General features: G+C 62.8%; 1 protein-coding gene across 1 annotated transcript in view; it reads right to left on the reverse strand.

Annotated features, from left to right (window-relative positions):
• Positions 1–12884: 12884 nt before the first annotated feature.
• KCNT1 (potassium sodium-activated channel subfamily T member 1) overlaps positions 12885–27460 on the reverse strand; it is a 33233-nt gene continuing 18657 nt past the window's right edge. Inside the window, exons 20-31 of the mRNA XM_045813702.2 lie at positions 25871–26043; positions 25103–25174; positions 24757–24891; positions 24069–24180; positions 20507–20608; positions 20126–20209; positions 19915–20043; positions 19552–19572; positions 18605–18935; positions 17322–17384; positions 14115–14199; positions 12885–14016 (exon numbers count right to left, since the gene is read on the reverse strand). Coding sequence (XP_045669658.1) covers positions 13896–14016; positions 14115–14199; positions 17322–17384; positions 18605–18935; positions 19552–19572; positions 19915–20043; positions 20126–20209; positions 20507–20608; positions 24069–24180; positions 24757–24891; positions 25103–25174; positions 25871–26043 — 1428 coding nt within the window. The 3' untranslated portion in view covers positions 12885–13895. The remainder of the gene's footprint in view (positions 14017–14114; positions 14200–17321; positions 17385–18604; positions 18936–19551; positions 19573–19914; positions 20044–20125; positions 20210–20506; positions 20609–24068; positions 24181–24756; positions 24892–25102; positions 25175–25870; positions 26044–27460) is intronic.

Here is a 27460-nt window from a genome sequence, read left to right on the forward strand (position 1 = left end):
TATTTCTCACTCTGAGCATGTTTCTCTGGAGAGGTGATGCACTTAAGCTGACGGTTTTTTTAGTGGCTTTAGGACATCCTGACTTGTCCGTCCGATTCTTGCTCTGAAGAGCAGCAGGCCCCACGAGCGTGCGGTGCTCTGTTCAGATCGATCGTTGTGTTCCGTTGCATATGTAGAAACAATGAGGCGGTTGTCCGCAGTTATTTTGGGACTCCAAGTGAGCGAACGGCTTTGGATTCTCCCCATGTTGGTCCAGATGGTCGTTGACGCTTCTCCTGACCAGATGCTCCCGGGAGACAGGTGCGCCCAGCCCCGCCTGGCCTCCATGGGGCTGCGGTCCTGCGGACGCCGTGTGACTGACCAGCTGCTCTGAGCCTTGATTTGAGCCGACTGCCGGAAGATTCTGGGGTCACTTGTGTTAGTTTTGCACATGTTTTCTTGGGAGTATTCTTTGAATCTATCTCGAACTGCAGGAAACGTAAAGATCCATAGAGAAAGCCGGAAAACGTCACTGCTCCCTAACTTCAGGTAGATAAAGGTAAGTGAGGTCTGTATCTGAGGACGGAGGGAACCGGCCACGAGACACGGGAAGGACTGTAGGCCCTCCTCCCGCTTCGCCCGTCTCCACGCTCCGTGCCCCGAGGACACACAAGTTTGTAAGTCCTGTGCTAGCAGTTCGTCCTGTAAGTAGTGGGGGCCGCGTGATTCTGGAAGCGGAGCGCTAAAGGGTGCTGAGTGGACTTTCTTGTCCCCGTGCTTTTCACTCGTGTGCTTTATTTCTCACTGTATGTTTGATATTCTATTCTATTTATTTTAAGAAATCACTAAAATGTAATAAAGTCGTGAACGAATTTGCTTTTTATTAATCACATGGGCGAGGGGTTGCGCCCCTCTGTTGGCGGCTGTCTCGGCTCCTTGCTTTAGGGAGCTTCCCGTTGTGTCAGTGAGCACACATCGCGTCCTTCCGTCTCGTGGAGTGGGGAGGCTTTCTGACTGCCTCCTTCGTGGACTTGGCGTGTGACCGCTTGTCTGCCGACCGAGAACACAGTCCTCTTGACGTCAGTGGAACGTGATTACTTTTCAGACAGATTCCGGTGCTTCCGGCAGAGAGCTGGGAAATTACGTTCCTGCCAGACTTCTGGGTAAATTCTGGATTTTCTTGATGTCATTAGTCAACATACGGAATATCGGACATGGTCCTCATGCAGTCCTTCCAGTGTCTGTTATGCAACAAGCTCTAACTTAGCAGCTGACTTTTTGTTTTTAAGATTTTATTTATTAGAGAGAGAGCACAAGTGGGGGAGCAGAGGCAGAGGGAGAGGCAGGCTCCCCACTGAGCAGGGAGCCTGATGGAAGGCTCGATCCCAGGACCCTGGGATCCTGGCCTGAGCCGAAGGCAGACGCTTCACTGGCAGAGCCCCCCAGGCGCCCCGGCAGCGGACATCTCCGATATCCTGTCTGCAGGCCAGCGTGCGCTGAATCGGCTGATAGGAGTGTGTGGGTTCTCTGTGCATTGCTGGGTGTAGCGAACTGTCTTACTATGAGAAATTTCAGACACGTGGGATGCATTTTGTGCTCGAGATTTTAGTCCTTTCTGGCTTGATGTGGCAAACTAGTTCAGCTCTGTGGGACGCGTTACAGCTTTATTAACGTTCAGTTCTATGGGATGCGTTACAGCTTTAACACTTCGGTTTCCGAAGCCCCTACGGTATTTGTGTCGTGTTGCAAATTTCTTATGATGGAAAGGCACATCTTCTTATTGCCTCTTGGAATTCTGACGGGGTGAGGTCAAGCCGCCCTCACCTAGCCATAGAGTTTATGTCAACCAGATGATGGAAGGACGCGTGCGTCCTGGGTCTTGGTGTAGAGCGCCCGGACCCCGGAGGGTTGCCGTGCGTCCTGGGTCTTGGTGTAGAGCGCCCGGAGCCCGGAGGGTTGCCGTGCGTCCTGGGTCTTGGTGTAGAGCGCCCGGAGCCCGGAGGGTTGCCGTGCGTCCTGGGTCTTGGTGTAGAGCGCCCGGAGCCCGGAGGGTTGCCGTGCGTCCTGGGTCTTGGTGTAGAGCGCCCGGAGCCCGGAGGGTTGCCGTGCGTCCTGGGTCTTGGTGTAGAGCGCCCGGAGCCCGGAGGGTTGCCGTGCGTCCTGGGTCTTGGTGTAGAGCGCCCGGACCCCGGAGGGTTGCCGTGCGTCCTGGGTCTTGGTGTAGAGCGCCCGGAGCCCGGAGGGTTGCCGTGCGTCCTGGGTCTTGGTGTAGAGCGCCCGGAGCCCGGAGCGTTGCTGTTTAAGGTGAATGACGGTCGAGCAAGGGAGTCCTCCGTCGACAGTTCTCTCGTGTCTGTACACACGTGTGCACGGGCGTCTAGATGACGGATGTGTGCGCGCGCACAGGCGGCCTGTCTGCCCGTGGGGCCCTCCATCTGTGTCCTCCGTGCGCCGCTCCAGAGCCGTCTCTGGTCAGATATTGAGGCCCCAGGCCTGCTGTTCAATGAGGCAGAGGTGAGGAGAATCATTCCGAAGTCACGCCTGGGTTGTACTTCTGCTGCTGTGACTGCGGTTATCCTCTGGAGGGGACGGTGTCGACCTGAAAGGAACTTGCCTTTTGGAACGCATGTGGTCGAGACTGGCTTGGTCACCTTTGACGATCGGTGGTGACTTTTGTGGAGTGAGCTTTGACTTGGAACATCTTTGTGTCAGAGTGTGTCACGCATGGAGGGGACACGGCTGCATTGCTGCTCGCGTCTGCCAGCACCGGCCGAGAAGCAGCTCGTACCCAGGGTGGCATCGTTCCTCGGCAGCTCGGGGTGCCTGGCTGCGGTCTCCTGGGTGGCACCTCTGAGCCCGCGGTCACCAGCGGACTTGTGCTGGGGGTTCTGTCTTCAGTCGCACATGGCAGCCCGAGCCGTGGACGTGGCCTGAGATCTCGGGGAGTCACTTGGTCTGAAGAGCGTCTCCGTGTCCCTGTCCTGCTCTCTGCTTCTCTCTGTCCCGGGAAAATCCGTGCACTCGTTCGTCTGACAGCAGAGAGCGATGGTCCCCACTCTCCGCCTCACGTGGTCCTTGCTGCTTTAGAGAGAGCACATTACCTGTTCTGAATGATCTGAATAGCAGGGGGACTGTCTCGCCACAGCCATTTCTAATGGGAATGAGTAAGAGAGCAAAGAAATGTAGTAAAAACCACAGTAAAACAAACCCCACACACAGGCATGCAGTTTTCAGGCAGAAGCATTTCTTGGCGTTGAAAACCTTGGGCTGCTTCCGCTGCAGAGAAGCAGCAACAGCATGAAACTGTTTCCCTAAAAGCGAAGGCTGCCGCGTGTTGCCACGAGGGCCGAGGCTGACGGACGCGGCGTCCGCGGATTGGCCGTCCTGGCGGGAAACTGCCACGCCTTCTCCGCGGGTCGCCCCCGGCCCACCTGGCGCTGGGGTGCCAGCCCCGGGGAGTCAAGGCTCTGACCTCGGCACGGCTGGCCGGCGTTGGGGTTGCTGGAACACACCACGGGTGGGTCTGCACGTGTGTGCCACGCCAAGGCCCCGGGCAGTGGTGTTCTCAGGATGCCGTGGCTGCCACCGCAGGCCCAGGTGGGGAAAAGCCCGCGGTACCAGGAACGAGGCGATCTTGTGTCATTCAGCTCTTGTTCTGGGATGAATGGCGCAGAATCGTCCTGGGCTGTCTTACGTCGTCACGAGAGGAAGTCACGTGGTGGTCGTGGTGCTGCTTCACCTGTGGGTTAAGTGGCAGGTGGGGCCCCAGGCCGCGACGGGAGGCGTCGAGGGGCCTGCATGTGCTGTGTTGACAAGCAGTTATTTTCAGTCGAGCTGATGAAACACTCTAGTCTTGAGTTTTGCAAGAGGTAGAGTTTACTTTTTGCCTTTTTATTCCAATTTTTGTTGGTTTCATTACAAAACAGTCCTTGTTTGTTTTTTTTATTTTATTTATTTATTTATTTTTTTAAAATGATATTTTATGTTAGTCACCATACAGTACATCCCCGGTTTCCGATGTAAAGTTCGATGATTCATTAGTTGCTTGTAACACCCAGTGCACCATGCAATACGTGCCCTCCTTACTACCCATCACCGGTCTATCCCATTCCCCCACCCCCCTCCCCTCTGAAGTCCTCAGTTTGTTTCTCAGAGTCCGTAGTCTCTCATGCTTCATTCCCCCTTCTGATTACCCCCCCTTTCTTTATCCCTTTCTTCCCTTACTGATCTTCCTAGTTCTTATGTTCCGTAGATGAGAGAAATCATATGATAGTTGTCTTTCTCTGCTTGACTTATTTCACTCAGCATTATCTCCTCCAGTGCCGTCCATGTTGCAGCAAATGTTGAGAACTCGTTCTTTCTGATAGCTGAGTAATATTCCATTGTATATATGGACCACAACTTCTTAATCCAGTCATCTGTTGAAGGGCATCTCGGCTCCTTCCACGATTTAGCTATTGTGGACATTGCTGCTATGAACATTGGGGTGCATATGGCCCTTCTCTTCACTACGTCTGTATCTTTGGGGTAAACACCCAGTAGTGCAATGGCTGGATCATAGGGTAGCTCAATTTTTAACTTTTTAAGGGACCTCCACACTGTTTTCCAGAGTGGCTGTACCAACTTGCATTCCCACCAACAATGTAGGAGGTATCCCCTTTCTCCACATCCTCTCCAGCAATTGTTGTTTCTTGTCTTGTCTATTTTTGCCACTCTAACTGGCGTAAGGTGGTATCTCAGTGTGGTTTTGATTTGAATTTCCCTGATGGCTAATGATTTTGAACATTTTTTCACGTGTCTGTTAGCCATTTGTATGTCTTCATTGGAAACGTGTCTGTTCATATCTTCTGCCCATTTTATGATTTATTTGTTTCTCGTGTATTGAGTTTGAGAAGTTCTTTGTAGATCTTGGATACCAGTCCTTTATCTGTAGTGTCATTTGCAAATATATTCTCCCATTCCGTGGGCTGCCTCTTAGTTTTTCTGACTGTTTCCTTGGCTGTGCAGAAACTTTTAATCTTGATGAAGTCCCATAAATTCATTTTATCTTTTGTTTCTCCTTGTTTGTTTTTTAAACCGAAGCAGAACATACCTACAGAAAAGTAAATGAATCACAAGTGTGCAGCCCAATTTCCACAGTTCTTTTTTAAATTTTTGTTTATTTTTTTAAAAAGATTATTTATTCATGAGGGAAAGAGAGAGAGGCAGAGGGAGAAGCAGGCCCCCCGCTGAGCTGGGAGCCCGACGCAGGACTCAGTCCCAGGACCCCGGGATCATGACCTGAACCGAAGGCAGACGCTCAACCGATGGAGCCCCCCAGGCGCCCCTTTTAAGATTTTTTTTTTTTAAAGATTTTTAAAATTTACTCGACAGAGATAGAGACAGCCAGCGAGAGAGGGAACACAAGCAGGGGGAGTGGGAGAGGAAGAAGCAGGCTCCCAGTGGAGGAGCCCGATGTGGGGCTCGATCCCATAACGCTGGGATCACACCCTTGGCCGAAGGCAGACGTTTAACGATTGAGCCACCCAGGCGCCCCCCCCCTTTTAAGATTTTTAAATGAAAAGTTCCCAATACTTGTCAGCAAAGTTCTCCCTAGGCCATTTTGCTCCTACGTTCTGTTACCCATCGTCAACTTGTCTGTCCGAGTACCGGCTGCGTCCCCGCTGCCGCGGCGCTGGGGTGACGTGAAGGTGAAGTGCGGTCGGAGACCATTGGCGGGGTTGCAAGGCACCGTGTTTCATTGTTGTGTGTGTGTGTTTGTTCAGGTCAGACGCTCCTGCAGCCGGCAAACACCCCTGAGTTTAACGGGCAGTCAGTTCCTGGTCCAGGAGCGCGCGTTGCTTGGGCACACGCGGACCCCGGGGGCTGTGGGCCGTCACGGGCTAAGTGCAGACTGCCCAGGGGTGTCCTTCCCTTAGGGTCACACCGGCTCTTCCTCCTCTGGGTGGGAAGTGCAGTGTCCGAAGACCCGAGGGTCGGACCAGGCCAGGGAAGCGAAGAGCCGGGCGAGGGGGCCTGGGGCGGGCACAGGCTCCTGGAGGGACCGCAGAGGACATCTTCCCTCGCTGTTCGCGCTCCGGCTGGGCGGCGGCCTCCAGATGGGCATTCGGTAGAAGTGGGGGAAGCTTCCCCTCGGGTGCAGGTCCGGGACACCGAGGCCTTGCTCCTGCTCCTGCACTGAAGCGTTGCGAGGAAGGTTGTGGGAGGAATCCCGTGCGACCCTGGGCGTGCTTGGGTGCTGGGGGAGGCACGGGGCCAAGAGGACCGCACTGAACTCCATGGGGACCGGAGCGCCGTAGCGTGGACGGCCCGTGCAGCCCGGACAGAGGCTGAGCAGAGCCACCGCCTTGGTCAGATGTGGATGGCGGTCCCACAAGGAGGGAGGGAAGGATGTATGCTCCTGGGGCGTGTCCTTGGTGGGGGCCCTTCTTACCTGGAGTCTTCCTTACAGGAAGGTCACGGGGGTTTTCAGGGTGGGAGTAGACAGCCACAGAGTCAGTGTACCTCCCAGTAACGGGTGGCAGGAGGGATGTGGCTGGACGGCCTGGCCTTCTGAGCACGTGGGCCTCCAGGAGCAGCACCCAGAAGGCCTCTGTGCAGGGCCGGGGTGGGAAACAGGCCAGGCCCCAAGTGACTGTAAATGGTGACAAGGGGGCGGCACTCTAGAGCGGCTGGGCCTGCTCTGGTCGCCTTCCGCGCACGGACCGCTGCGGGCTCGGACCTAGTCGGCCTTAAGCCTGGCGACAGCCATCGTCAGCTGGGCCGGAGGGCAGGGAGGAGAGCGAGAACGTGATGTTCCCGTGTCAGCAGCCAGGGCTTCAGCAACGTCACAGCTTTCTGGGAAGGACGTTCTCTAGAAGATGGCAGCGTCACGCGAACTCCGTGTGCGGATGCCGAGCTCAAGGCCGACGTCGCGCTGCGCGCTCCCCCGCCAGCCACGTCAGAGATGCCCGGGTCCTGTGTTTGGAGATCAAGAGCTGGAGGCGGTGGTGTTTGAAGATGAGCGTTTATAAGCAGTTGTTCACTGCAGTCCTGACTTTTTGCTTTCAGATAAACATGCAGACGTTGTTTACAAGCCCCATAGAGGTGGCAGCTCTGTCGCTCAGGATGGGGGCACAGACGATGTGAGCCGGGGAGGTGGGCTTCTCGCAAGGGGGCAGCTCTGGCCGGGGCGGCCAGGCCTGCCGCCACCCGGAGCCTGCTCCGCCCGCCACGTGGAATTACTCTCCTTGCCTGGGTTGGGAGTGGATTCATTGAATAAAACAATCCCTGCTTTCCAGACAATTAAATTTGATTTTTGTTTCTTTAAAAACGCAGTTTTGTGGAAAGTAGGAGATGCGTGGCTAGCTCACAGGTGCGGTGGTGAGCGTGGAGAGCCGCGCCTCCCCTCGCAGACGGGCACTGCTCATGCTGTCCTGGGCGCGGCGGGCCCTGTCCTTGTGGAGCTGTGGAGACGGTTTCCAGACGCACCGTTACTTTGAGTCTCCAGGAAAGAAATGCGCCAGTAAGACTGTGCCAGTCCGCTGTTGGGGGAGAGGTGGCGAGTACATCCCAGACCTGTGAAGCAGGTGGGGGCACCCTGCGAGCAGACCGCGCGGGGGGAGAGGAGACGCGCCTGGGAGCCCTGGCATCTCAGGGCAGGTCGAGGGGAGGGCGGCGTCTCCACGTTCTGGGCGCCCAAGCACAGCTCGGAGGCTCACGGGGCCCACCGGGAATCCGGGCTTCAGGGCACGTGGGCCGCCCCGACAGTTTCGCCGTGGAACCCTCGCGGGGGAGCCTTCTTTCCAGGCGCGTGGGTCACCCGTGCTTCCTCTCCTGGGAGCCTCCGGCTCGTTTTCTGTGCCGCATTTGAGTGGATTGCTTTCCCTGAGTAGTACTTGTTGCTGATTCATGGAAATTTTAAAAATAAATAGGAATCTTTAATGACGGAAGCTGCACATTTGCCGAATTGTGGCTTTTTGATGGCAGTTGGCGTTTGGAACACATCTCTGGGGCTTTTACCGAGCGTTTCCCTGATCCCGGCGGAAGAGAGCACGTGTCCGTGTCTTTGGTGGTCATTTTGAGTTTCCTCTTTTGTAAGACGTCTATTCAAGTGTTTTGCCCCTTTTTCTGCTGAGTTGTCTGTCTTTTTTCTAAGTAATTTACAGAAGGTAAATTTTTGAAAGCTAATACAGAAAAGATAATATAAACGGCCCGGTCTGTGATTTTCCTTGGTTTTGTTGGTGTCGTGATAAACACACGTTATTCAGGTTTATTTGGCCCAATTGTCATTGTTCTTATTAGAGCTGCCGTGAGTTTATGAAGGTGTTTTTGAAATGAACGTGTAAAGCCTGGGTTCTGGGCTGTTGTGTTTGGGCCCTTGTGCACCCGGAGCTGGCTGTCACGGCCACCTGTGAGGTGGAAGCCCCGTAGCATTTCCCTGCGGAGGTCGGATGACCCAGAGCCCTTTGGAGCGTACCCCTCTGCCCCAGCATCCCACCTGTGCTGTGATGTGGCTCCTGTGGTCTCTTCAAACCTGCTGGTGCACGTAGGAGGCAGAGTGACGACCCCTCGGGTGTCCACAGCCTCGTCTCCAGAACCCGTGTGTGACTGTGCTTGGTTGATGGTGAACGAGTTAAGGCCGCAGAGGGAATTGGGCTTGTTTCTCAGCTGGCCTTGAGATGGGAGGTGACCCTCCTTGTCCATGGAGCCCAGGGTGGCACAGGGGTCCTCCGAAGTGCAAGAGGGAGGCAGCCAAGCATCAGAGTTGGAGCTGTGGCAACAGAAGAGGGGTGTGGGAATGTGCCATGTGGCTGGCTTTGACCGTGGACGAAGGGACCAGGAGCTCAGGAACATGGGTGGCCTCCAGGATCCGGAAAAGGCAAGACACAGATCCTCCCCCTAGAGCCTCCCGAAAGGGGTGAAGCCCGCTGACCCCTTCACCTTATCCCGTGAGGCCTGGGTTGCATTTCTGACCCCCCAGAACTGGTGAGAGCATCTGTTCGTGGTGCTGGAAGCTGCTGCGCCTTGGCCGCTCCTCGCAGCGGTCAGAGACGCGCCGGCTGCCTGTGTCTCTGCGCCACCTTGCACGGGTCTTACTGCCTGTGGCCTGCTCATGGGTCGTGGTATTTGGGAAAGCAGCCACTCCCGTCAGGAATCTCTCGAATCCTTTTGCATGTCACTGCGTATGTGCTCCCAGCACCGTCCGCGGGAGTTTGCGGTCTTATGCGTCTTTGTTAAGAATTAAGAAAGATGGAAAAAAACGAGCTTTCACCAAGGAGGCTAAGATAATAGAAAGTGGAAGGAAGAAATTCTGCGTGTGAAAAGCGGACATTGATGAGAGACCCAAACACAGCAGAGCTGGTCGGTGAAACCAGCGTGACCGCACACCGGAGCCCGACCAGAAGCAGCACGAGAGTATAAGACTGTGGTCTGCTTTACCAATGGACAGACATACAGAAGCCGAGCTGAAGTAGTAGAGGGGGCCCAGCTGTGATTTTTGACGATTAGGACACCGTGCTCAGTCGCATTCCACGGGCATGAAAACGTCTTGGCATAATCCACACTAATAGCATAAAAGAGAAAAACTGTCTGTGAAAACAGTTGCTAACACTGAAGACGTCCCCATTGATTCTGCAGTTAGAACTTCTGTAGTTTGACCACACCTGCCAGAGACCTCCAGTAAACCCCACATTTGACGCAGGAAGAATCCCCGTGTGGGTCAGGATGGAGGCCAGGTTGCCTTCGGTCACCGTGACTAGCCAAGGCGTTAACTGGACATCCGAGCCATCGTAATAAGAGAAGAAAAATAAGGTATGACGTGAAAGTAAACAAAGGAAACCTCATTAAAAGTGGCGTCTCCCCTCGTGTTGTGACAGGAGTCCGTCCGGTTCTCCATCCCCGGCGGAAGGAGGGGGGCCTGTGGGAACGCGGCGAAGCAGCCTCTCCTGGCCGCCGCTGCCGGACTGGCCTTTGGCTCACCATACGCCACTCGTCCTGAGTTGTGATTCTCTGCTATTCTCAACTCATTTTGCTGATAAAGTAACTGGCTTTTTTTTTTTTTTCAAGGTCAACTAAAAAGTAGGAAAAGAAAAACCCAAATGGTTATTTGTAGAAATAGGAAAGTCATCTTAGAAAAGCAAAAATGAACAGATAATGAGTATTGGACTCCAGAGCGGTGGCTGGTAACAATCCAGCAGGTGAACCATTTCTGGACCCACGCGTAACCGTGTCAGGAAATGCATTGTGCAAAGGGGTCACGGAGCAGTAAGACTAGGAAGTCTCCGGGAAGAAGCCCAGTACGAAACACGCAGGATGCTTGTGGTCACTTAGGACACACTTGGAAGCAGGCCAGTGGCCAGGGCTCAGCTGGGGAGGCTCCGTCACCCACGTGGGTCTACGAATGGAATGCCGTCCCACGCACAAGTCCCCAGAGACTTAGCGTGCAGCTTCATCCACTGATTCTGGGTTTGCATTTGGGGACCAAGGACAAGACAGCCCTGAATTTGGTGCCTGCTGTGGTCCCGTCTTCCAGGCTTGGAGAGGGGCTTTGGGGCCCCTGGTGCCTCTTGTCCATCTCAGCTCCCTTTGTTGGGGACCCAAGGGCTCGGCGCCAGCTCTCAGAGGAGATGCTGGGGGAAGGAGCTCCCCTTGGAAGACTCATGAGCCCACATGGACAGCAGGACAGCTGGGCTCCAGCCACTGGGGCCACGTCAGAGCTCAGGGTGGGTGATGAGCACCCCGGGACCCCTTCTGCCCTGAAGGGCCAGGACCCTGAGATGGGACGGAAGAGGGAGCTGTGGCAGATGCCCAGAGCAAGTCTGGAGTCCGCAGCGTCTCGGGACAAGGTTCAGGGCAACAAGAGGGTGGCATGGTGGACAGTCCTCCAGGCAGCCCCAGAGGGACCCTGGCGGCACGGTGCCGGCGGCTGTGAGCAGCCCTGCCTGGGAGCCAGGCACGCCAAAGACCTCCGGGGAGCCCTGTCTGAAGAGCCCCTTCAAGAAGGGGTCCACTTGTGGGCCCCGGAGACCCCAGGGACCTGCCCGTGCGGCGGGGGAGCCTGTGCACACGACCCCCTCCAGGCGGGGGCCCTTGCAGATGCTGCGAGCATAGGTGGCTACTACCCCGAAGACCCCAGGCTCTGGGCCAGGCCCAGGGCGGTCAGGCCAGACGTGATGGGGTCATTTGTCTCCAGCTCAGTGCTCTGCAGCCAGGGCAAGGCGGAAGGTGCTAGAGATGCTGTGTGCTCACGTGGCAGACACGTGGCAGGGCCCACGACCCAGCTCCCTTGGGGGACAGAGTCTTGGGCTGGAGACCCCCACTCTGGGGTGTCCCCAAGCTCCTGCCGACCTCACTGGGGGTGAAGGTGGTTCTGGCCAGCTGACTGCTCCCCCAGCCCTAGCCCCAGGTGGGTAGGCTGAGGTCCTGGACTTGGAGCGGCCCCCCGGCCACCCCGGACCGTAGACCTCCGTGTGTGTCCAGCCTGCCTGCTGTCAGGTCCCGCCTGGCGCGCGGCAGCCTTCTTCTTGGACCCACAGCCCTGCCCAGCCCGCCAGTTGTGAGACCCGCGCCTGTGCCGCTTTCCAGAATGCTGAGTCCAGCTTGAGCCCCGCAGGGAGAGCGCTGGGGTGTGCACCGGGTGGAGCGAGGCTGCCCGCCTTGGTGCTTCTGTGGAGCCCGGGCCAGTTCGCGAGCTCCTCCTGCGGACACAGCTCGCTGCTCTTGCTAATTTGGGGGCTCCTCTTCCCACGTACGTCTGTGGGTTAACCTGCCTGCTCGTTGCTGTTCTGCCCGTGGCCTTGTCTTTGTTTCGTGATCTTGCTCTCTCCCTTCTGTGGTTCTCGTGGCGTTTTCCACGGTGCTGCATCCTTTCATCTCTGAGCATGTCACTTGGACTTTGGAGACGTTTTGGGGGTTGCTCTGCAGTTTGTGGTGTCTGCCACCCCTGCCGCCACTTTGCAGGGCACACCCCCCCCCGCACCCCCCGGCTGGTGCCTTCCCCTCGCCCGCCCGGCACCTTTTGGGGCTCCTGTCTGAGCAGTGTCCTGTCAGATTAGGAACCAGAAGTTTCTACTTGTGTCTGAAGACTCTTGCCAGGAAACGTGGAGAAGCTTCTCGCCTGTCCCGGGGGTGCCCCCTCCCAGTGTTCACGCCACCAGCCCTGTCGTCCTCAGGCATCCCCATGCCCCATCCTGGTCACCCAAGCATCACTGGTCCCAGTGGTGGGGAGGGTCCTCTCCCCTTCTGCTCCGCAGGGCCCCTTCTGCTGTTGGGGTGATGGTGTGGGGGGGATGCTCACTGGCAGGACCCTGTGCAGGGCCCTGGGACCCCCACCCACTCAGCAGCCCCTTCCTCACCGGCCCCGGCCCCGTGGCTGCACCAAGGGCTTGCAAGTTCCCCGAGGGCAGGAGGCCCGGGCAGGCCGGGCGTAGGGGGTGAGCTGGACGTGTGGCCGGGCCACACCCTCCTTCAGGGTAGGCATCTCTGCCGCTGTCTAGAGGCTTGTTGACCCTTCCCTTTCACCCAGCTTCTTGGGGCTCTGTGAATGAGGGCCCCCGCTCCGAAATGAACGTGGACGGCTTTGTGCTGATGCAGGCCCCCCTGGGGCAGCCCTGCCCTCCTGCCCCCAACACCTGCTGGTCTCAGGAGCCCAGCACACAAGTGCACGGGACTCTGGCAGGGCCTGGGGTCCCCGTGCCCGCCCCAGGGAGCCCCCGCCCCAGCCATGCTTCCCAGCTGCCAGCATGCAGATGCCCATGGAGGCCCAGGCCTGCAGCGCTTCCTCGGGACAGGGGCTTGTGGGGTCCGGGTGGGGTGGAAGTCACAGCACGTGTGTCTCACTGCTGGAATTGGGTGGCTGGTGAGGGGCTGGGCCCAGGCCTAGACCATTAGGCCATGGAGGGAATGCCTTATAAGCAAGCCGCATATTTGCAGAAAGCATCCATTTAATAGAAGGTCCCAGCATTGGCCTTGCAACACCTGCCACACACAGTCACAAAGGAAGCCCAGCGGCGGGTCACGGATGGCCACCGCTGGGTCCTTCCCTTGCAGAGGAGAACCTGGGCCAGCAGCCCAGGGTGAGTTGTGCTTCTGGTCGGGTGCTAACGGGCGTCGAGCGGCCCATGGAAACGCACCTGCCCTGCCCGACGCCCACAGACACGGGGCCGCAGTCGTTCACATAAACACGGAGGGGAAGGACGTCTCGTTCTTGGCCATGAAGTCCTCGGTCGCAGAAACCCTTGTATGCCGGCGGGATCCCTCGGGGGGTCTCGAGGCAGCCCGCCCCCCTCCACGCACTCCGAGCAGGCCCAGCCTCAGGGTGGGGGGGCTCCAGGCCAGGCAGCTGACTTCCTTGTGTTTACGGCTCCCCTCTCCCATCCGCCGCAGGGTGCTGGAGCGCTCGCCAGCAGGGGAGCCCCTCAGGGCCCGACTCTGGGCCAGACCCTCACAATCGTGTGGCCAAGCACAGCCCCATGAGCGGGCCATCGGTACACGGCCGTGGAAACACGGCTTCCACGTGAGCTGTGTGTCTGAGTGTGTACGGCTGTCGGGGGCTCGGTTCCCTCCCGTCCCCATGCACCCCTGCCTCCCCCTGCAGCACAGCCGTGGGCCCACACGGTCCTCCGTCCACCTCAGCCAGACCCGGTCACGAGTTGCGGTACATTGTGTAGGGACGCGGACTATACAGGTTTGTAAAAACAGGTTAAAAAAGGCCTCCCCGCCCGCGTCTCCTGGTGTCTGGGGGCATGCTCCCCCCTCAGCCGCGGTGAGGGCTGCCGTCCGGGGTGGGCCAGGCCCACGTGGCAGCGGGGGCCGTGCCGGCGTGGCAGGGTCCCGGCAGGCGCGGCGGGGTCCCGGTGCTCCATGCAGCGCAATGCATGCTGACGTGAGGGTGGGGGCCCGTGGGCCCCGGCGGCCGGGCTCCTCGCAGGCCTGGCTCAGAGCTGCGTCTCGTCGCGAGTCTCGGGGTTGCAGGAGGCCAGCCTGTGGCTGCAGCTGCTCTTCTGGCTCTGCGCGCTGCTGGCCACGTGGGCCAGGGGGTCGGAGCGGATGAGGTACCTGCGGGGGTGGCGGGACAGCCCTGGACACTGCCCTCCGCCCAGGCCGGTGCTCGGCGTGGGGCGCGGCGTCTGCTCGCCTGTGGACGCGGTACTTACACGATGTCGTTGGGCTCCAGCCTCGTGTCAGGCGGGGGGTTGATGAGGACGTAGGATAACGTGTTCTGCTGGTCGTTCATCTCGTCTGCAAAGGAGACGGGCCCCGTGGCGGTCACTGCTCAGCCGCTGCCCCCTCCGCTCTCCTGCGCCGGACGAGCCGGGGGCTCTGGCCCAGCCCCAGGATCTCCCTAGCCTTCCCAGATGTCCCTCCTGAACCCCGCAGGGCTGGCCCTGCCTGACGGGGTCCCTGCCGCGGGCCCGGCACGGGCAGGGGTCGGCCACCCACACCCTGGGCAGCCAGCACCTCCAATGTGGTGGCCTCGGGCACACCTGCTGCCCGCAAAGCCCCGCGTGCGCCCGCACACACCCCTGTCCCAGCCCTCCTGCCTGCCCCCCTGCCCCCGCTGGCCGGCCTCCCTCGCCGCTTCCTCGCCCTCTGCTTTGGACATATGTCCTGTTGCCCACAACCTGCTCCATGGCGTCAGCCCACAGGGCCCCCCCAGGCCCCCCAGCCCCCTTCCCAGAGGAGGGACCCTTCGGTTTCCACGGGGACAGCCTGGTCTCTGGTGCATGGCTGGCTGTGGGGACACAGCCCGCAGTGGGGAGAACCGGTTCTGGAGAAGCGGTGGTCCCATCACAGATGTCCTCGTGGCCACGCGCGGGGCTGGCAGAGGCCTTGTGTTCGCTAGCAGAGCAACGAATGGCTCATGACCTCAGTTTACCCATGTGGCAAGGTCTAAAGGCACCTTCTGACCCGGGGCGGCCATCAAGGGGGTGGCCCTCCAGAGGAGCCTAGCCCTGGTGGCCTGTGCCCCAGCCCTCGTCATTTCCTTCTCCCTGCACCGTCCCCTATCAGCAGTACTGTACTGGCCAGGCTGCCGAGAAAGGGACTCTGCAAAGCGGGAGAAGCAGCCAGCTGTCTGGCGAGGCTGGGGGCCGAGTGGTTCGGAGCTGAACCCGCCCCCTGCAGTGACGGGTCGGGCACAGCAGCTTCCTGGGCGGCAGGCGGGGGCACAGGCTGGGCCCTGGGGGACCAGCAGACACGAGCAGACCCTTGGTGCCGGCCTCTGTGTCCACTCCCGGAATGGCTGCCTGGTGACCAGGGCTCTTTCTGCTCTCTTCCCACAACCCGTGTTGGGCCCCTTGGGGGCAGCTGCCAGCCACCGGGCAGGGGGGCTCCATTGGTGACCTTGCAGGGAGGCGCACCTCCTAGCCCCGAGCCCTGCGTGCGTCTCTGGGGTGGGCCTCATGGAGCATGCGGGGGTGCTGCGGGTGGAGAAGGAGGTGGGTCTTGTCGACCCCCAATCGCAGGCATCAGCGGAGCGGCCATACTGAGAGATACGCTGGGTCGGGGCACAGAGCATGGGGCTGGTGTTGGGGCCGGAGCCAGCAGCCAGTTCCCCCCAGGGCACACGCGCCACCCTCCGTGGCTGGGCAGCCAGGCACCCAATCTCACTTGCTGACACTTGCCTCGTGGGGCCCTCCCCACCCAGCCTGGGCCCCCACCTCTGCCCCTGAGCTGGACGATCAGGGTCTTCCTGAAGCCAGCGGGGCCTGGGACTGGACTGAGCCAGGCCTGGCTTTGTGCGTCTGGGGTGCTGGGCTGCGAGGTGGGCAGGTGGGGGGTGGGGCCCCAGCTGTAGCGCCAGGGCCTGGGGGGTGCTTGGTCATGAGCCGCTGACCTCAGTTTCCCCAGGACAGGTCAGCTTACTGTAACCACTGCACTCTGGGATGGGGAGGGGGCTGACAATGGCTCTCCTGGCAAATGACCGAAGGAGGTGTCACCTGACCCTGCCCCCATCCCTGCACCTCTACTATCCAGGCCTTCCCAGGACCCTGCAGACCAGGTGCTTCCACTCCCCTCCCTGCCCCATGCCCTGGGGTCTGCACTCACCTCCCCCCAGCCCCCCACCTGACCCAGCCTGAGCCACCTCCCTTAAGGGTGACGGCGAGCAGGGGTGAAGGTGACCGCTGCGCTTTCAGGGGGCTGCCTGCGGGATGGTGCCCTCCCCGGGGGGCCTGGCTAATGGGCTTCCCTCTCCTCTGGTTTTCATCTGGCCTCAGGAACTTCCCAACGTCCACATGTGGGGGGCCCTCAGCCCCAGCAGGAAGCAAGGGTGCGGCTGGGCGCAGGGAGGGGGCGACGCGGCCACCCTGTTCATGGAAGCTGCCGGACTTGGATCTGTGCTGGCCCCATGGGTCTTTCGTGAACGCAGTCCCGGCTTTCAGGTTAAGGAAAAGCTTAAGAACCCAGGAGAGGCCTTGCCGGTACGGGCCCCGACGGGCCAGCCCCCAACAGCACCCCCGGACTGTGAGCCCCCGAGGTTTTCACTCTGGGGCCTGGGTCTGCCCCAGACGGCTCCCGGCCCAGGAGAACCGTCCCCTCTGGGGTCAGCCCTGGATGGGGGGGCTGCCCCCAGGCGCCGGGCGTGTGAGCTCTGAGCTTTCTCTAGGGCCTCGAGGAGCTCCCAGGGGAGGAAGGGGTCCTGGCAGCAGGACCTGTGGCCTGAATGCTGCTCTGACTTCTGTTGGGGTCTCAGGGCAGATCTGGGGGCTGTGGGGGCATCTGCTTGGAAGAAACCTGAGCCCCGAATGAGAAAGGAGTACGGACAGGCTTTGTCTCAGCTGGAGAGGGAGACCCCCTCTTGAAGCTCCTGCTGGTCCGCCTGACTCACGCGGCCCACAAAGGCCCAGGGCAGAGCCCACCCCAGTTCCCCAGCCGCCGGCCCAGGCCTCACCAGGCTCCACTGTGTGTGTGTGTGTGTGCATGGGTGCATGCAAGCCAGGCTCAGAACCATCCGTCTGGATGCTGCCCTGGAGCTGGGTGGGCTCAGGGTCCCCGGCATCTCGGGTCAGCTGCAGGCCGACAGCCAGCAGTGCTGTCAGGGCAGACACGGACGCGGGGCTTATCCTCAGAACACATGGAGCAGGACTGGGGGAGCCCCGAAAGCTGTGCGGTGGCCGTCAGGCTGCCGGCACAGACCACACGCCTTCCCGGGGTCAGTCCCGTCCTCCGCACGCACAGGAGGAGGGTGTCCGGGCCCCGCATGGGGGCGACCTGGGAACACGGGAGCCCCTGCCTGCAGGGACCCTCTCCTGTCTACTGTCCTGTCCGCCTGCCTGGCTGGGGCGGGCCCTGGGCGGCCCGTCGACCACGGTTGGCATGCCCCCTTGTGTGGCAGCCGAAGTCCGCCGGAGCAGAATTACCTTGCAAATATCCCAGGTTTACCCGATTCATGACATCACTGGCTGTTAAATTTGCTACATCCTCTACGGAACACACAGGAAGAGGGACAGACAGAAACAGAGAGAGAGAGAGGTCAGCAAGCAGCGTGCGGCGGCCGGCACAGCGGGCGGGGCAGCCAGCCGCGCGGCAGGCCGTGCACTCGGGGACCGGCAGGGGCCAGCACCAGCCATCTGGGAAGCAAGTCTGTCACCGGCAGCGTGGGCTCCTTCTCTGCCAAGCTCTGGGGTGGGTGGGGGGGTGCAGAGGTTGAGGGAACGTGGGGCAGGTGCCAGCTCTGAGGTCGGCAGGCTGGGATCTACCTGCCGCTCCTGGCATGGGGCCGGATGCACGCCGCCGAGGGGCAGGGACACGGAGGGCGCAGAGGTGAACCCTGCAGCCTCGGCATGGTGGGGGCGTGGCTGGCCCCCAGACTCGAGCCTCTGGTCCCACCTGGAGGGGGGGCGCTAGGGCCCTTGAGCCAGGCAGCATGGCAGGAAGCGGGGTGGGGAGAGCCCGTGCCCGCGGGGGGACAGCCAAGCCCAAGTCACAGGCAGAGTCCCTGAGACGGAACCCGACCCGCCAGAGGCTTGACCCAGTGCCGGTTGTGGGTGCAGACGGGTCGCGGCCGGGAGCCCGGGCTCCCCTTCAGCCCCACGACAGAGGCAGCACCTCCAGAGCCGTGTGAGAAAGAGCGTCACTTCCCCGGGTCTGCCCTTGGTCAAGGTCATGAGCTTTTCCCCAGAATAAGCCCCAGGGAGAAGGGGGCGGCCCAGGTCTGGGGGCGCAGCCACAAAGCAGTAGAAACGGGTGACTGTCTCAGGAGCGGCCTCGGGGCTCGATGTGGCCCCTGGTCCAGCTGCCCCCCGACGTGCCCCGTACGCTCTGGCTGCTGGGAAGGCCAGGGGGCTGTGGGTTCCCCCCGCCACATTCCCGTTCTCCACACGATGCACCCCTGCGTTTCTGATCTGTCCCCACGCGAGGACTGTGTCCTTGGCTTTGGGGGAGCCCTGCCCCGCCCGCCCGGCCCCATGGCCACGGCTCCCGTGACATCCACACGCTGGGCTCAGTCAGCTCAATCTAGTGCTTTGTTTTACAGGTGGGGAAACTGAGGCCCCAGAGCGCTGAGGGTGAGCCCTCCCTGCGGGGCTCCGGGCCAGTTCTGGGGGATCCTCGCTCCAGAGGGGCTCCAACGGGCCTCGCGGGGGTGGCGGGCAGAGCGGAGGCCCTGGGTGGTGGGGGCAGGCGGCGCTGCCCGGGCCCTTACCGTAGCCGGTGGTGGGCAGCCCCAGGTGCTTCATGCGGTTCTTGACCAGCTCGGAGAGCTCCTGCCGCTCGGAGCGCCGGTACAGGCTGAGCCGCTGCTGGCTGGCCCACTCGGCGGCCGCCGCCTTCCCCGCGGGCTTGGGGCCCTTGCGGCTCAGCTTGCGGGCCCACTGCAGGCTCTTGCGCCGCAGCAGCGGGTGCTCGGCTGGGTCCCCGCCAGCCGCGTGCCGGCCGTGGGTGCTGCTGCCGCCGCCGGTGCCCGCCCGTGCGCCCCAGGGCCCCCTCGTTTCCTGCGTGTCCTGGCAGTCCTCCACGCTCACCGAGATCTGGGACTGGCCAAGGCGGGAGGGTGATGGGGAGGGGGACCCCAGGGCCCAGGGGCCTGAGTGCCTCCCTCCTCCAGCCGGGGGCGGGGGGTGCCAGCCCCAAGCCTTCCTCCTGAGCCCCAAACCGCCAGCCTCCAGGTCCGTTGGCCTTTGGTGGGGGGACGAGGGCAGCTCCTTCCACCTCTCTGGGCCCTGTTCCCATGGCTCCCACCTGGGCCCTTCCTGTTCTGATTTTGCCACGGAAGGCCACCCCTTCGCGAGCCTCAATCTCCCCATCTCGGAGAGCGGGGATGGACAGTGCGGTAGACGGGAGTGCCCGTGGCTCAGTGGGGACATGGGACTCCCACCTGGGCAGCACCCCAAGAGGCTGGGGGCATGGGGTCGGGCCAGACCAGTAGGGAGGGGGCCGCAGCGGGACGTGCACAGAGCACATGGGGCCGGAGGAACCTGGTTCCCCAGGGGCCCTCCTGGAGCTGTGCCATGGCTGAGCCATCCTAGGGACACACTCCCTGACCCTGCCATTGCCCAGGGCCCCGTGACCCCCAGGCCTGGGGCGGGGGAGTTCAGGTGGGACTCTGCACCCGTCAGCACAGCTTGATGGGAGGCCCACAGGGCCACTCACCTGGGCTCTGAGGTCGTGGGGCTGCAAAGGAAACCAGGGGCAGCCTGGGTGCCTGTGGGTGACTCCGCCCCCGCCGCAGCCCCAGATCCCGCCTGAGCCCCTCGAGGACTGGGGACCCATGTGGCAGGCTGCCCCCTGTGGCTCTAGCTGGCAGCACAGGGCCCCTCATCCTCGAGCTCCCCGGCCCCACTTGGGGGTCCCAGCCACCCAACCACGTGTGGAGGGCACATGAACCTGACCCCAGAGAGGCCGGACAGCAAAGGCCCGGGTGCCCAGAATGAAACATGGCAGCGGCACGAGTTACACAGGCAGCCTGCGGGCTGCTTGGGCGCGAGCGCGTCCTCCGGAGACCCTGGCCCGAACCTCCGAGGTCGAGAAGACGTGGCACTGGGTCCTGTAGATGCCGATGGGAATCTCGGCACTGGAGGAGCAGAGCTTCTGGAAGAGCCGGCCGTATGTGCGAATCCACAGGTCCTCCTCCGTGATTTTCATCTAGAGCGAGCGGCGGCCCTGAGCGGGGCCGGCCGCACACAGCCCGACCACGGCGTGCCCGCCCGGCCTCCCCGTCACTCACGGCGCACAGGTAGCCAGAGCCTGGCGTGGTGTCGAGGCCCAGCAGCAGCCTGGTGATGGAGATCATGTAGTCCTTCACGAAGGACTGGCCAGAGAGGGAGGCCGCAGTGAGGCGGGGGCACCCGGGGACAGGCCGGGTCCCCTCACACGCCCGCCGGGCGCCTGCAGCCTCCCACTGGGAAGCCCGGCTGGCCTCGGAGATCGGAGGCCCAGAGGCTGCCGGGAGCGGAGCCCAGGGCAGTGCCTTCCTGGGAGGAAAAGGGCCGGGGACGCGAGGGGCGGACCCAGGGAGGGACGCTCAGAACCGGGCTGTCGGCTGGAAGTGGGGAGGAGACTGGGGCTCCCACTGCGTCCCCCGCCCCCGCCCCCCGCCCCCGCTGACCTGGTAGAGCAGCGTGTCCAACATGCTGATGCTGAAGACGCGGCCGGCGGCAAACGGCAGGCGGAACATGAAGGCCAGGTTGGAGCCGTTCTCCCGTTCCCTCTGCAGGAAAGCGGGACTCAGGCGGGAGCCCGCGCCGCGGCGGCCCACGCGGTGCAGGGCGTGCGAGCACCAGCCGACGGCCGGCCTCGGGCCCCAGCACCTGGCTCGTGTCCCCGCCCAGACGCACTCGAGCCCAGAGCTCAGGAATGGGGGTCTTCCCCCCCGAGCCGGGCGTGGGACCCGCACAGTCCCGTGGCACCGGGCGTGGGACCCGCACAGTCCCGTGGCACCCCATGCTTGCTTCAATGCGCCGCTCTCGCCATCCCAAAATTCGAGAACATCTCAGTGGTTTTATCCTTGAGCTTGTGTTTTTAAGTGAAGTCGGACGGGATGGTGGAGCCCGGGGACACAGAAGCCATGGCAACGCGTGTGCTGTCCCTGCCTCCCTGTTCCCCCGAGGCGTGCACGGTGCTCCGTGAGCACCGAGCTCCAGGGACCTGGAAGTTTCCTGCAGCTGCAGGAATAAGTCACCACAGCCCGGCAGCGGGAACACAGCCCCACCCTCGCAAGGCTCCGCACTCGGAAGCCCAACGTGGATTTCACGGGGTGGGATCAAGGCTCCGGCCGGGCCGCGCTCCTTCTGGCGGCGCAAGGCGACAGTCCTTTCTTCCTGTTTTGTTTGTGGAAGCTGACCACGTCCCTCCGCTCCTGGCTCACTCCTGCCCCACAGTTAGCAGCGCATCTGCTGACCTCTGACCCTCCGCCTCCCTGCTGGCAGGTCCCCGGTGAGGATGCTGGGCCCTGCGGGACCCTCTCCGGTCTACATGGTCCCTTGACTGTGCACCGCACTCCGTCTGGGCCCTGGTGAGTCGGATGTGGACGTCTTCGGGGCCATTGTCCTCAGCGCCCTGGTTCGTCTGCTACTGACGGCTGGGAGGCGCCCCCTTCTCGCGGGACCAGACTTTCTTCAAAGGCAGAAGGCAGACAAAGGACACAGAAGGCCCGGGGGCCACCTGGTGCCCTTTCCCGCCCGAGGGCGGCAGGGTGTGGGCATCGGGGCGCGAAGCCGTGAGGCGGGTTTTGGCGGCGGCGCCCCGTCCGGTGAACTGAGACGTGTCCGGACGCAGCACACGCTGCGCGGCTCCGCAGACCCCAGCCCGGTGGGCGCGTCTGCGTGCGGGTCTCCGGTGCGCGGTGGACCCCGCGAGTCCTTGCAAAGGGCGCTTTCCTTCCCTGAGCGGCACCGGCGAACCGAGGAGGAAGCGGACTGCGGAGGCTGCGGACGGCGGGGGAGGCATGGCGCTTGGGCAGCTTTAACAGGACTCCCCGGCGTTTCGAACACGGGGCCCATGTTCTCGGGCTGCAGGAGACCCTGCAGATTCTGTGCCTGGCGCTGGAAGGACCCGAGGGCTTTGTCCAGAGCCCCAGCGCGCCGGTGACGGCGAGGCTCGGGAACAGGTGTGCGTGAGTCCCTCCTGCCGGCAGAGCCTGGGCTGGAGGCCGGACTGGACGGGCAGCCCCGCGGGGGGACAAGCAGCCAGAACATGGTGGGGGGGTCTGCACAGCGAGGTCCCACCTTCCCCGGCCATCCTTCTGCCGGGTCCTCTCTCTACACGGCTCTGTGGCCGGCGGATGCCATGGCAACTTGGGTCACCATTTCAAAACACGTGTTCATCATCTCAATGTTCCTTGAGGTGGAAAACACACATGCTTTTATAAAAATAAACTGCCATTAATTCTTTCAGGGAATGAGCCCAGCTGCTCCTGTGGGGGGACGTCGTGGCTGGGCCATCTGTCCAAGCCGTCGGGAGCCAGGGCGTGCCTGGGTGGCAGAGACCCACGGGGGACCCCAGGGCAAGTCAGAAGACAAGGCCCCCGTGGCCTCCAAGCCCGGGACTCGCGGGGGGCGGTGGGACGCTGGCTCCGAGCATCTCTGAGGGCGGGTGCACCCCACAGCTCTGCCGGCCCTCCCTCTCCGCCGCCCGGGGCCCCGCCTGGGGCCCCCAGCCCACGTCTGTCCCGAGGAGCCCGAGCTGCTCCTTGAGGCAGCGTCCTGTGGTTGCACGCGCTGGCGTCCTCCCTTCTGTGCGGGCCCCGACCACGGAGCCACACGTCAGGGTTCACTGTCCTGAGCTGGGCGGCGGGTGCGCCTGCTACAGGAAGTGACGCTGCACAGTAAGGGGGGGTCCTCGGGGGACGTCGGCCACAGAAGGCGGGGGAGCGGGAGCGCGGCCTGCCTCGAAGCCCGGCTCCTCCAACAGGCGGCGCGGGAGGCCGCTGAGGGACTGCGTGTCCGCGGGGAAGCTGGAGTGAGGGCCGGGACCAGCCGCTTGGAAGATTCCCAGACCCCCAGACTCCTGCTCACGTCCGAGCAGCAGCCCCAGCGTTTGGACTCGGAACCCGGCGCGCTCCAGTCATGCTCCAGTCATTCCGAGGAAGGACGCTCAGTCCACAGGCTGCTGCCCGGGGTCAAAGGGGCCGGCAGAACCCCCTGCAGGGAGGGCCGGGCCGGGTGCCTGACGTCCCTCTGCCGCTGCGCCGAGCAGGAGCTCCTCTGTCTCCGAGGGCCTGGAGGCCACCTGTCCGGCTTCTACTTGTCCCTCTGGCAAGCGGAGCGCCAGGATCCCCACCGGCCTCTTGACCCCCCGCTGGGCGGGACGCACTTCCACACCCCCCCCCCCCCGGGGCCAGGGCGAAGCTCCCGCGTTTGTCCCCTCTGTCTGGTGTTGATGGCCCGGCCTGGCTTGGGTGCACGGCAGCTCCAGGGTCAGCCGCCGATGCCACTGAGGCTGCCGTCTGCTCCCTGGGGAGGCCGGCCGCCCAGGCCCAGGGGCACGGGGCTCACAGGAAGTGCTTGCTGCTGCCAGCCTCCTTTTCGGCAGCTCACCCGCTCCCCGGTCTCGCCCCCGCCCCAGCACATGCCCCGCCCCTCGCCGTGGAGTGGTGCGCCAGTGGCCTGAGCAGGGGCGACGTCACCAGGGCCCGTGTCCCCGGTCCCTATGCCCCGGAGCTCCGCACCAATGCCAGCAGACGCCCTTCCTGGAGCCCCCAGGACCCAATGGTGGATCCCCACTCTGCACCCCTTCACTGTGTGACCCCAAGCGATCTCCTCCCCTGTCTGACCCCCAGTCCTTTGTGTGCACCCACCAGAAGGTTGAGACGGGTCACGATTCAGGTTTGGGCATAACGCCTGAGGCGCGGGAAGTGGGTAGTTAGTGTCCCCGAAGCTGGTATTTATGGACACGGCAGGCAGCTCCGCCCCAGGCACGGCCAGGCCTGGACCCGGCCATCAGGGGGACCGTGTCTGCCTCTGGCCAGTGCCCCTAAAGGCTCCGGGTGACATAGGAGCCTCATGCGGGAGCTGAGTCCCCATCTCCGACCCCCTCTGGCCAGAGGGGAGCAGGCGCCTTGGCCTCCCGTGGCCCCTGAGCCTCAAGAGCCCCCTGGCCCATTCCCTTCAAGCTCCGGACCCTGACAGCTCGGCACGTCGGGCAGGGGGAGGTCGGGTGCAACTGCTCACCTTTTCCAGCTTGGAAAGAGCCAGAGAGTAGCTGTCCTTTGCACGGAACTGCATGAACCGCATGTTGGAAGGGTGGGTGAGCTCCGTGGTGATGCTCAAGCTGGGGAAGAGCCTGCAGGGCAGCGGGGGCTCAGGGCGGGTCCCCCGATCACGGACGGGGCAGCGGGGGCTCAGGGCGGGTCCCCCGATCACGGACGGGGCAGCGGGGGCTCAGGGCGGGTCCCCCGATCACGGACGGGGCAGCGGGGGCTCAGGGTGGGTCCCCCGATCACGGACGGGGCAGCGGGGGCTCAGGGCGGGTCCCCCGATCACGGACAGGGCAACCGGGGCTCAGGGCGGGTCCCCCGATCACGGACGGGGCAGCGGGGGCTCAGGGCGGGTCCCCCGATCACGGACGGGGCAGCGGGGGCTCAGGGCGGGTCCCCCGATCACGGACGGGGCAGCGGGGGCTCAGGGCAGGATCCCCCGATCACGGATGGGGGAGGAAGGGCTCAGGGCGGGTCCCCTGGTAATGGATTAGGGGACTCAGGGTGGGGTCCCCTGGTCACAGATATTGGGGGTGCTTGGGGCAGGGTGCCCTGGTCGTGGATGTCAGGGGGCTCAGGGTGGGCTCCCCGATGGCTGGGGGGCTGCTTGGGACCCAGCCTGGTCCTGCTGCGTCTGCCCTGGGTGCGAGCCCCTGGCTCACCGGAACATGGTCTGCACGTTGACGATGGTCTTGGCGTCTGCCATGTAGTCCTCCTCCGCACTCATCGTGCTCTCCTTGTCCACCACGACCAGGTTGTCCGCGTAGATAATGCCGCACTGCAGCAAGCTGTCCAGGCTGCGGGCGGCAAGCGGGTGCAGGGGTCGCCGACGGCCAGCTCGGGGGTCCCGGGAGCTCCCTCTGGGTGCACCTTGCCCTCCCACCGACCTCCTGGCCTCCCCACGCTCGGGGAGAGAGAGACTCTGGAGGAGGGGCGGGGCGGGGAGGGGCCTTCTGCTAAGCCGCCGTGGGCTCGGTGGGGAGAAGGCGAGGCGGCCCGGCCCCTTACTTGTCCACGGAGCCCTCCATGTAGTAGACCATGGGGAAGCAGCAGATGGCCTCCAGGAAGTGGTGGTCCGGCCTGTGGGGAGAGCAGGTCCTGGGGGTGCCCGTCCTGCTCTGCCACTCGCCCCCTGTGCCCAGCTTGGGCCCTGCCCTGGGTGAGCAGGGCTGGGTGGAGCAGGGGTCCCCCAGGACCGTGGCACATCAGACCCGGGTGGCCTTTAGAGACCCATGGGGCGGTTCTTTATTTTGCCCGAGGGAGAACCATGGCCTGACGAGGGGGGCTTGACCAAGTGAGACCCTGGGCTCTGAGGGCGGTGGGGGCTCGCCCAGGTGGGACCCTGGGCTCTGGGGGTGGTGGGGGCTCGCCCAGGTGGGACCCTGGGCTCTGGGGGTGGTGGGGGCTCTCCAGGTGGGACCCTGGGCTCTGGGGGTGGGAGGGGGCTCGCCCAGGTGGGACCCTGGGCTCTGGGGGGTGGGGGCTCGCCAGGTGGGACCCTGGGCTCTGGGGGTGGTGGGGGCTCGCCCAGGTGGGACCCTGGGCTCTGGGGGTGGGAGGGGGCTCGCCCAGGTGGGACCCTGGGCTCTGGGGGGTGGGGGCTCGCCAGGTGGGACCCTGGGCTCTGGCGGTTGAGGTGCTGGGGCCGGCTGTCAGTCACAGTGTGGGGAACAGGAGAAACCGTGAGAGAGGAAGAGAGGGTAGGGTGCTCCCGAGGACCGGGGGCCTGGGCACAGAGCAGGCGAGGAGCCGGGGTGTCTGCGAGCGGGGCCTCACCTGTTGTCCAGCAGCAGCACGATGGGGTTGAGCTCCTTGCGGGGTCGGTAGTAGGCGCGCAGGGGCACGATGAAGTTGTACAGCCCGTTGCCCGCCGTCTCCGCCGAGACGATGATCAGTCTGTTCTTGAAGCCGTAGGCCTTGGCGTCTTCGTAGCTGTTGTGCTTGCAGCCCTGCCGAGAGCCGGGGTCAACCGTTAACCTTGGAAATGGAACCGCCAAAACTGGGCTCGCCGGCAAGAAGAGAGAATTACGATCGGGAGCAAGCCGGGGCCAGTTCGGACAAGGGATGAGTTGGGAGGGGCTCTTCTAAACTAAGGTCCACCGGGGGCGGGTGTGCTGGCCTCCCACTGGCTGCCCCCCCACTGGCTGCCCCGCGGCTGGCCAGTCTCCTCCCGCTGGGTCTGCGCTTGATGGCGGGTGGGAGGAGCTCCCCTGTCTCCGTGGGGTTTCCCTTTATTGACTTTCACACGATGTTGGCCACCGTGGCGACGCTGGCTCCCCGGGGGCCCCTCACTGAAGGGCGCCTGCAGGCATGTGGTCGCCAGTTGCTGGCCCTGGTCCCTTCACGGCCTGCGGCAGCCCCATAGGAACCACAGGCCCCAGCAGACCCGTCCACCCCGCATTTGGCGGCTCCACGTCAGACCGCCGCGGGGCAGAGTGGCGAGCGGGGGCTGCGGTGGGGGACGGCCACGTCAGGGAGGGTAGGGAGGTGCCGTGCGAGCCTGTGTCTTAGCAGATGCAGAAAGGAGATCCGTGCCGTGCGTGTCGTATGTGTGTGTGTGCGTGTGCGTGTGTGTTCCAGCTCTGTCCGCTAAGGCCCAGATGCAGTGACACCCCAGGAGCCGTGAGCGCACCCCATGCCCAGAACGTGGTGTCTTCAACACCATGTTGCACCGAGAGAGCAGCAGGGCTCCCTGCAGAAATGGTTCCTGGACTGGAGCAGGGCAGGTGCACGACGGGGCGGGGCGCCGTAGAAGTGTTCCAGGGACGACAGGGACACGGCCCGCCCCAGCCAGCCTGAAGGGCTTCCCCTTGCCAGACGGGAAAGTCCGAGCCTCAAAATCGGTAACGATCGGCCACGAATGGCAATACCACAGGAGTAAGAGTGGTTATAAGCCCTGAACCAAAGAGGAATCTGAGCCTACGTGTGAACGGGCAGATGCAGAGGGAAACGTGCTTCCTCACGGCAGGACACCAACAAACCGAAACAAAAGTAATCTGGGACGAGACCCCCAGCTCTCCCACCACATCTCCCCACAAAAGACTCACTAACCACAAAGGCAAAAACGGAGGAACCTGGGTGAGCCACGTGTGCCACGTGACCCACATGAGCACCCCAAGGGATGTGGCACACGGATGTCGCGTGCCTCCAAGTATACGTGTCACATTCGGAGATCGGGCCCCAGGCGCACATGTGGAGTCTTCTCACGAGTGAGCTCATGCCCCCCCCCCCCCAGGCAGGTGCCACCGAAGCACCGTCCACGCCTCCAGATGCCAGGGCCGAGAGCTGAGCAAGACAGGGATGGGACAGCTACGTGCAGTGTGCGGCGTGGACCTGTCCTGACGGGGAACCCGCTGTGTGCAGGGC

This window comes from Ursus americanus, chromosome 18 (genome assembly GCF_024610735.1).
Source record: "Ursus americanus isolate L20-20 chromosome 18, mUrsAme1.1.p, whole genome shotgun sequence".
In the NCBI taxonomy this organism is placed as follows: Eukaryota; Metazoa; Chordata; class Mammalia; order Carnivora; family Ursidae; genus Ursus; species Ursus americanus.